Source organism: Chlorocebus sabaeus, chromosome 20 (genome assembly GCF_047675955.1).
Source record: "Chlorocebus sabaeus isolate Y175 chromosome 20, mChlSab1.0.hap1, whole genome shotgun sequence".
Taxonomy (NCBI): domain Eukaryota; kingdom Metazoa; phylum Chordata; class Mammalia; order Primates; family Cercopithecidae; genus Chlorocebus; species Chlorocebus sabaeus.
Genome location: NC_132923.1, coordinates 98,200,820 through 98,210,745, shown reverse-complemented (window position 1 = coordinate 98,210,745; position 9,926 = coordinate 98,200,820). Strand labels below are relative to the sequence as shown.

The window sequence follows — 9,926 nt, the reverse complement described above, 5'->3', positions numbered from 1 at the left end:
GAGGTTTTGGTAACTCTGTACTGGCGTTCGGAGGCAGGGCCCGGGAGCACTGGGACTATTGCGAGAGGAAGGATCGCCGCACGCTGGTAGCGAGTTCATCTTTCTCATCTGGGACCTCGGAAACTGTGGTGACCCATAGGTGCTGGACTTCTTGGCTCTCGTCCTGAGAAAGTGCTCACGACTTTGCAGTAGCTGAGGAGGGTGTTTAGAATCATGTATTTTGGTTCCAGCTTTTATCTTTGGAGTCTCCTTGAGTCGTGGCTGACTTGATGTGGGCTTCTGGAGGATGAGCAGTAACGAGCTTGCAATAGCTTTTGAGCGCTGTGCGCCAGGCACTGTAGAAAACACGGGTATTTTAAATTTTAATCCTCACAACACCCCTGTAGGGTGCATACTGTTAATTAAGTGGAGAGGTTAGATGTCCAGTGAGTAGAGCCGAGTCCAATCCGGGCAATGAATCACGATGCTATGAACTGGTGAAGGAAAGCCACGGATCTTTTTAAGATTTTATTTACTAGGTAGCAACACGTGATTATACTCAAGACACATCAGGATGCAGTCTAGAAGGAAACTACGTGATTGTGTTCCAGGGGCAAACAAAATTAACCCAGTGTCCAAGGTGGAATTATGTAGAAGAAGAACCGTGTCCTAAGGCTGTAGTCTCTTCAAAGAGAAAACCTGATCAAACCATTTAGCCCCAGTTCTGAACATGTGATTTTCCCAAAATCAGTTACACACATTCGAAAGTATATCATTTAAAAAAAAAAAAAAAAAAAAAAATCCTGATTTGACAACCTTATGTCTTTGGATTTAGAAGTGTTCTTTCACAATCTAGAATTAGAGCTGTTTTTCCCTTGCTGAAATGAGTTTGCCGTCTGTCTTAACAGCTGGTCTTTAGAGCTGCCCATATCTATTTTGTCCCTGCCCCACCACCACTAGGCTACTTCTCTGATAATATATATAATGTCTAAAAGCCAACCGCTGTTTAGATCTGAAGATCTGTGGGAACCCGCCTACCAATGAGATTGTTCGTTAGGGACACTACGTGATTTGGAGGACAAACAGGATTATTATAGGTTCTGACCAACCCTAGCTCAAAGGACAGCCCTCCCAAAGAATCAGCTGTGTTTGGAATGTCAAGTGATTGAGACTCTCCTTGTGAAGGAGGAAGGGTTCTGACTATGCCCTTTCTGAACTGGCCCTTGAGGTTACGTTTAGGAGGTGACCCCCGGTTTTCATGTTCTGTAGAGGAACCCCATGTAGCTGTAAGCCACCGCGGTTTCCAATCGCAGTTAGCTGGCAAGGAGAAAGCTGGTTGGGGTGACTGCCTCCTGTTGTTCTCTCCATCTATAGCAACACTGGGAATAGAATGGTGACCTCTAGAGTAGTAGTTCCTTTTGCGGTCTTTGCCTTCAGTTTCTCTTTTTTCCCTTAACTGGTTACCATTAACTTCTTTTCGAAATATTTTATGAGTGTCTTTGTTATTATTTGAACTGATGTGTTGAAAATGAGTACAGCTAGTACTAAGTGTGGAAATCTCGTTAGAAAGTACAGTTTCCTGTTCATTCAAAATGCATTTCTCATCATTTACACTGTGATTGTCAGGATTTGGCTGGAATACAGAAGATGAATTTAAACTAGGGTACACCGCAGTGTGTGTTTGCTTTTCCACTAACAGATTATAATCAGGGGCAGAAGGGAGTCGCTTCAGTGAATTTGCAGATGTGCTCTGATATTTGGCTACGTTTTGTTTTGCCTTGTTTGCATGGAATTCATTATGTTCCTTCTTCAACTTGTATTTTCCCCAAATCCCTCTTTTAATCTTTTTAAAACCTAGGTGGAAAATTTCTAGAATGTTTAAGAAAAGTGAAATAGTGGCTATAGATTGCATAAATAATAGGAATATTGTCTTTTCTGTTGGTCTTGAGACAAAACAGTCGATTATATTTGGACACGGGTGGCCATGGCACTTAAATAGAGGCTCTAAGTGAAATCCATATAAAAGGTACTGTCCAATCATGAATCCAACTTCAACCACAGAGCGAGTGAAAATGTGTATCACATAAGTGCAAAGCAAGGTTCCTCTGAGTGGAGCTTTATTTAGTTTCCTTTTCTCCAGCTGACAAAGCTCTTGCTCCAATCTCCTCCGATCCCTAGGCATTTCAAACTCTACCCCCTCCAGTTCTACTCTTAACTGAGCTTTCATCCTTTGCCTCTCTTCCTCTAGAACTCTCAGTCGGTACAATGCATGGCCCATGTAGACCAGGGATGGTGAAGATACAAATATCACCTGCAGAACCCAGTATCTAATGAGGGAGATAGGAAAGGCCTGGTCATAGCATACATTTCTGCAGCCTGGTTGTTCTGTATTGCAGACGAAGCCGGACTGCTCATCATTCCAGACATCTTCAGCTGCTACACCCAGAACAAGCATTCGAAATATGAATAGGATGGTGAGCCAGATCTTTCCAATCGTGGTGGAGTGGATGTGAACTTCCTCCAGAGTATCTCCAAGGAGATTCCAGTCCCCCATGTTTATTTAGTCAGCCATCTTAGCTCTGATCCCCATCAAATAAGAAGCAGTTAAATTCTTCCATTCTGAAGGGAGCACTATTTCTTAAAGCAAACCTATGGTGAAAATATAACAATATGTCACTTCTATATGCTGGTTGCTTTACTTTTTCCCTAGATAGCTGTGGGGTTTTTTCTTTGTTTGTTTGTTGAGACAGAGTCTCCCTCTGTTGCCCAGGCTGGAGTGCAGTGTTGCAGCCACAACTCACTGCAGCCTCAACCTCCCAGGCTCAAGCAATCATCTCCGCTCTCAGCCTCCTGAGTAGCTGGGACTACAGGTGTGTGCCACTACACCCAGATAAGTTTTTTATTTTTTGTAGAGACAGGGTCTCACTACATTGCCGCAGCTAGTCTCAAACTCCTAGACTCAAGTGATACTCTTGCCTTGGCCTCACAAAGTGTGGGGATTACAGGTGTGGGTCACCACACCTGGCCAAAGTGTTAATCTGTTACCAATAATATATTTAAATGTCAGGAATTTAAAATCACTTATATTTAGATATCACAATATAATGAAAAAACATGATACCTGGAGGAGGAGTATATATATTCTCTATTAAGAATATAGGCTGGGCATGGTGGCTCACACCTATAATCCCAACACTTTGGGAGGCCAAGGTGGGTGGATCATTTGAGATCAGGAGTTCAAGACCAGCCTGGCCAACATGTTGAAAGCCCGCCTCTACTAAAAATACAAAAATTAGCTAGGCATGGTGGCGGGCGCTTGTAGTCCCAGCTACTCAGGAGGCTGAGGCAGGAGAATCACTTGAACCTGGAAGGCAGAGGTTGCAGTGAGCCAAGATCATGCCACTGCACTCCAGCCTGGGCGACAGAGTGAGACTCCATCTCAAAAAAATTTTTAAAAAGTATAATTTTAGGCCATGTGCATTGGCTCATGCCTGTAATCCCAGCACTTTGGGAGGCCGGAGTGGGCAGATCATCTGAGGTCAAGGGTTTGAGACCAGCCTGGCCAACATGGTGAAACCCCGTCTCTACTAAAAATACAAAAATTAACCGGGTGTGGTGGCAGGTGCCTGTAATCCCAGCTACTCGGGAGGCTGAGGCAGGAGAATCACTTGAACCTGGGAAGCAGAGGTTGCAGTGAGTGGAGATTATGCCACTGCACCCCAGCCTGGGCAAAAGAGCAAGACTCCATATCAAAAAAAAAATATATATATATATATATATATATATGTACGCACACACACACATATACACACACATATATGTATAAAATTGTACGCTGGGCACGGTGGCTCATGCCTATACTCCTAGCATTTTCACAGGCTGAGATGAGAGGATTGCTTGAGGCCAAGAGTTCAAGACCAACCTGGTCAACATTAGAGAGACCCTGTCTCTTAAAAAAAAATAAAATTTAAATTAAAAAAATAATAATATAATTGTAGGATTTCTCATCAGAGAGGAGTCATCTTACTTAGCTGAAGTTTATTATTGTTGTTGTTGGGGTTTGTTTGTTTGTTTGTTTTGAGACAGAGTTTCGCTCTTATTGCCCAGGCTGGAGTGCAATGGCACAATCTCAGCTCACCACAACCTTCGCCTCCTGGGTTCAAGCGATTCTCCTGCCTCAGCCTCCCGAGTAGCTGTGATTACAGGCATGCGCCACCATGCCCGGCTAATTTTGGATTTTTAGTAGAGACAGTGTTTTTCCATGTTGGCCAGGCTGGTCTGGAACTCCTGGCCTCAGGTGATCTGCCTGCCCTGGCCTCCCAAAGTGCTGGGATTACAGGCGTGAGCCACCACACCTGGCCTGTTACTGTTTTTCAACTGAGAACTTTTGGAAAGGTTTCTAAAACTACTCACTTGACCTTAACCTTATTTATTAAGATTATTTGATATAAAAGTTATAACAAAGTCAATTTTTTTCCCCCAACATGCCATTATTGGCTTGAAAAGTCAGTAATTTTTTTTCCTTTCTTTCTTTTTTTTTGGGACGGAGTCTTGCTCTGTCACCAGGCTGGAGTGCAGTGGCGCGATCTCAGCTTACTGCAACCTCCGCGTCATGGGTTCAAGCGATTCCCCTGCCTCAACCTCTTGAGTAGCTGGGACTACAGGCGCCTGCCAGCACCCCCAGATCATTTTCTGTATTTTAGTAGACACGGGGTTTCACCATGTTGGCCAGGATGATCTCGATCTCCTGACCTCGTGATCCACCCGCCTCGGCCTCCCAAAGTGCCAGGATTACAGGCGTGAGCCACCGTGCCCAGCCAAAAAGTCAGTGATTTTTAAATCTCATTTATACACATAGGAAAATGAATATGCTTCATTTGAGAATTCAGTAAGATACAGCATTTAATGAAGCCAAAGGAAATAGATCTGGCTCTCACAGGAATTTAGATTAGTTTTTTTTAATACAAATTGAATAAATTTGAAATAAATTCTGGTTTCTTCCTGGCAGTTGGTGAACATTTTCAGATATTCATCTCAGTAATATTTATGAATATGAATAAAGTACTTATTATACTTTACTATGAAAAAGTACACTTTTTTCTTTTTTTTTTTTTTTGGCAGGGGAGACAGTCTCACTCTGTTGCCCATACTAGAGTGCAGTGGCAGGATCCTGGCCCACGCAACCTCCACTTCCTGGGTTCAAGTGATTCTTATGCCTCAGCCTCCCAAGTAGACTATAGGCAAGCACCACCACGCTCGGCTAATTTTTGTATTGTTAGTAGAGACAGGGTTTCACCATGTTGGCCAGGCTGGTCTTGAACTCCTGACCTTGAGTGATCCACCCGCCTCAGCCTCCCAAAGTGAGCCACCGCGCCCGGCCCAAATTTTGTAAATTCTTATGTTAAAATGAGCTTCAAGCCCGGCACAGTGGCTCACACCTGTAATCCCAGCACTTTGGGAGGCCGATGTGGGTCACCTGAGGTCAGGAATTCCAGACCAGCCTGGCCAACCTGGTGAAACACTGTCCCTACAAAAATACAAAAAATTAACTGGGTGCGGTAGCAGGCATCTGTAACCCCAGCTACTCAGGAGGCTGAGGCAGGAGAATTGCTTGAACCTGGGAGGTGAAGGTTGCAGTGAGCTGAGATCATGCCATTGCACTCCAGCCTTGGTGACAAGAGTGGAAACTCTGTCTCAAAAAAAAAACTCCAAAAATTCTCAACTATTTTATGGTACCAGAATCTTCTTTTTTTTTTTTTTTTTTTTGAGACGAAGTTTCCCTCTTATCGCCCAGGCTGGAGTGCAATGGCACAATCTCTGCTCACTGCAACCTCCACCTCCCAGGTTCAAGTGATTCGCCTGCCCCAGGCTGCAGAGTAGCTGGGATTACAGACATGCACCACCACGCACAGCTAATTTTGGATTTTTAGTAGAGATGGGATTCCTCCATATTGGTCAGGCTGGTTTCAAACTCCCGACCTCAGGTGATCCTCCCACCTCGGCCTCCCAAAGTGCTGGGATTACAGGTGTGAGCCACAGTGCCCAGCCTTGTGGTACCAGAATCTCATTATAGATACTACTTGAAAGAGATTGTTCACTGGTATGGTGGTAGTATTATGGAAACTTTCGCTGTAGCAGTATTTGACCTATTGAAGACATATAGCTGCTCTCTTGAAGGAAACAGTGGGGCAAGTTATAATTTAGCTGCTTGGATTATTTGCCAGTAGATTCCATATTAAGGTTGGTATCCCAGGTTATCTCAGAGGAAATATACCCCAAAAGAAAGATTTTTTAAAAGTGAATGTTTTCATTATTTTTCATTTAAAATATAAATATTTTCTATTTTTCCTGTCCCCTTTATATAAAGGGAACTGTTACACAATCAAACAAACTACTAAGATACAAGATGTGTTCATCACTAAAATCCTGTGTGGTGAGTATGTTCTTTCCCCCATCTTACAGATGAGGAAATAGAAGCACACCTTAATTTACCTGAGGTCACACAGCTAGAGCTGACGTTCAAACCCAATCATTGTGGCTCTAGAGTCAGTTCTTTAAATTTTTTACTAAACTATTATTTTTCCTCTATGAGCAAACTCAGATTTGCTGGAAAGAAACATTAAGAGATCATCTGTTTTAAGTTTAATCATTTAAATTTAGGAATGTCAAATAGTGATAGCTTTGGCTTTTTAAATAACTAGTTCTAGAGTCTTTAGTTCCTTTCTTCAGCCATTGTTCTGTTAATATGATTTGCAAAAGCATCAACCTTCTAAAATATAGTTGTATTCCTGAGACAGAGAAACTTTCCATTGACTTTATTATGTTAATAATAGCATACTCTGGCCAGGCAAGGTGGCTCACGCCTGTAATCCCATCACTTTAGGAGGCTGAGGCCAACGGATCACTTGAGGTCAGGAGTTTGAGACCAGCCTGGCCAACATGGTTGAAACCCTTTCTCTATTAAAAATACAAAAATTAGTCGGGCGTGGTGGCGGGCACCTGTAGTCCCAGCTACTCAGGAAGCTGAGGCAGGAGAATCACTTGAACCCAGAGGCAGAGGTTGCAGTGAACCAAGATCACACCATTGCACTCCAGCCTGGGCGACAGAGCAAGACTCTGTCTGGAAAAAATAATAATAATAGCATACTCTGACCCAACAACCCAAAGCACTTTAAAACGTAAGCAAGTTGGCCAGGCGCCGTGGCTCACACCTGTAATCCCAACACTTTGGGAGGCAGAGGCGGGCGGATCACGAGGTCAGGAGTTCGAGACCAGCCTGACCAACATGGTGAAACCCCATCTCTACTAAAAATATAAAAATTAGCCAGGCATGGTGGCGCATGCCTGTAATCCCAGCTACACAGGAGGCTGAGGCAGGAGAATCACTTGAACCCAGGAGGTGAAGGCTGTAGTGAGCCGAGATCTGGCCACTGCATTCTAGCCTGGGCGACAAAGTGAGACTCTGTCTCAAAAAAAAAAAAAAAGTAAGCAAGTTAAGTCTAATTTATGGTTCATAAATAATAATAATAATGTAAGCAAAGATGTAATTCATGTTTATAATAGTCATAAGCTAAAAACATTAAGTAATTATCAATACAAGAAAAACTGGTTAAATAATGGACCACATCCACGGTGTGATACTATGCAACCAGTAGAAATGTTAAACATACATAAAAAGGCATTTGATACTTCATTTCAGTGAAATTGATGTTATAAAATAAAATAATATGGCCCCATTATTATAAATTTAGTTACATTTACAAATGTATACAAAAAAGTCTAGAAGGATTTTCATGAAAATATTAACTGTGATTAGCTCTGGATGTTGGGATTATAAATTATATACTTAATATATTGTAATTATATGTATTTCAATTTTTTACTATGAGCATTTTACTTTTATAATCATAAAAAGAAATAAAGGATTTTTTTTTCATAAAGGACAACACATAGTATTTCCTGAAAGAATGAACAGTATTATTTAGCTACAAATTAAAGCTTTCTTAGCAAATGACATAAAAACTAGTATACATAGATACAGTCCCATAGAATTCAAAAGAAAAAGATAAAAACATTTGAAACAACTCTTTCTTAATAAGCTAAAACAGAGAGATTAACACAAACCTTTCTTAGTTTAGGTAAATCTGAGAAGCAAACCATATTTAGCATGGCCATCTTCAATTTATTTTCTGAATTTGTCCCTTTGCAGGTATAGAGCAGATTCAGTTCAGTTCAATGTAGTGAGTGAGTCATCCATCAACTGAAATCCATTTCCCTTTCTGCTTATCCTTGCTTCTAAAACAGCACCGTCCAATAGAACTTTCTGCAACAATGGAAATATTCTATCTGTGCTAGCCAATAAGGCAGCCAGTAGCCAAATGTAGCTATTGAACACTTGCAATATGGTTTGTGTATCAGAGCGATTGAATTTTTAATTTCAAATAATTTTAATAAAAATGTAAAGAGCTACAGCTACCTAAAGGCTGCTTTATTGGACAGCACAGATAAAGAATGCTTATAATAGTCCTGATAACACACTGCAGTCTAGAAGACTAAAGTCATGAGCCCCAAATTAAGCTGAGTAAATGATTCCTCCATAACTCAGAGATGTCAAATTTAAAATGACAGGAGATATTTGTGTGCTGTTTGTACTGTAATTTTTGCCACCAGGGGAACCCAATAAAATGTCATTGTTTTTTGTGCAATAAACCATGTTTCTAGAACCAAAAAAGTCTTTCTTACTAGATAATAACGTCTTGGTCATCTGCCTTAATAAATGGGTCATGTCCAATTTCATAGATAGATCCTGATTCTCTCTCCCATGTTCTGTTATTAACAATTACATTGTATTTTAGGTCATTAGAGGTCTCTTCAGAGCTACTGATCTGACAGGTTGAGCGTAACAGACAGATATTTCTTCCCTGGGCTTCTTTGCCAACAATAGCTACTTCTCAGATTAAATACAAACATTTCGCCAGGGACACATATATATATATTTATATTTTTTATATTTTATATTTATATATTTATATATATTATATATATATTTAATATATATTATATATTATATATTTAATATATATTATATATAATATATATATTTTATATTTATATATAGACACATACACACAATATATTCATGTTTCTATATTGTGTTATCTGAATTACATATGTGTAACACATAAATTATTAATAAACTTGAAAATTGCTCAACCTCAGTAGAAAATACACATTTAAGTGAAATATTATTATTTAACTATCAAAATGCAAAATTTTCAAGATTTAGAATACCTTCTTTTGGCAAAGTAGGGAGGCACTGTTACTCTCATATCCTGTAGGTAAAAATATAAATGGATACAGCTATTTAAAAGACAATTTAAACCTATCAAAATTAGCATAGCCTCTCTGCTTCTGGATACTTGAAATATTCATTCAGCATATACACTCAGATACACTGCACATGCTAGGATGTTCACATGGCACTGTTGGTAATTATACAAAAGCAGCAACAATTTACATGTCCGACAGAGGAATGGTTAGCTATGGTACATCTGTATCATTCAGCAATTCAGAGAATAAAGATCTCTATGAACTAATAGAGAAAGGTCCCTAGGTCATGCTGTAAAGCAAGTTATAGAACAATACATGTATCACATTTATCCTGCTAAAACCTACATTTTATAAAAATATCTAACTACAGGCCAGGCGTGGTGGCTCACATCTGTAATCCCAGCACATTGGGAGGCCGAGACAGGTGGATCACCTGAAGTCAGGAGTTCAAGACCAGCCTGGCCAACGTGGTGAAACCCAGTCTCTATTAAAAATACCAAAAATTAGCCAGGCATGGTGATGCATTCTTGTAATCCCAGCTACCTGTGAGGCTGAGGCAGGAGAATTGCTTGAACCTGGGAGGCGGAGGTTGCAGTGAGCCAAGATGGTGCCACTGC

The 9,926-nt window shown here is 40.7% G+C and overlaps 1 protein-coding gene and 1 long non-coding RNA gene across 2 annotated transcripts in view; one reads left to right on the top strand and one right to left on the bottom strand.

Moving 5' to 3' along the window:
* The window catches only part of LOC140709259 (uncharacterized), a 79,205-nt gene that overhangs the window by 13,538 nt on the left and 55,741 nt on the right, over nucleotides 1–9,926 (top strand). The gene's annotated exons all lie outside the window — the stretch shown is intronic.
* Nucleotides 266–2,628, bottom strand: GJA9 (gap junction protein alpha 9). Its single transcript, XM_007979314.3, has one exon. It carries the CDS (start codon nucleotides 2,531–2,533, stop codon nucleotides 986–988), a length of 1,548 nt encoding a protein of 515 aa, XP_007977505.1. The 5' UTR covers nucleotides 2,534–2,628; the 3' UTR covers nucleotides 266–985.

Excerpts from the sequence above, each read along its gene's own strand:
- GJA9 (XM_007979314.3), bottom strand. The coding sequence starts at position 2,533 with ATGGGGGACTGGAATCTCCTTGGAGATACTCTGGAGGAAGTTCACATC.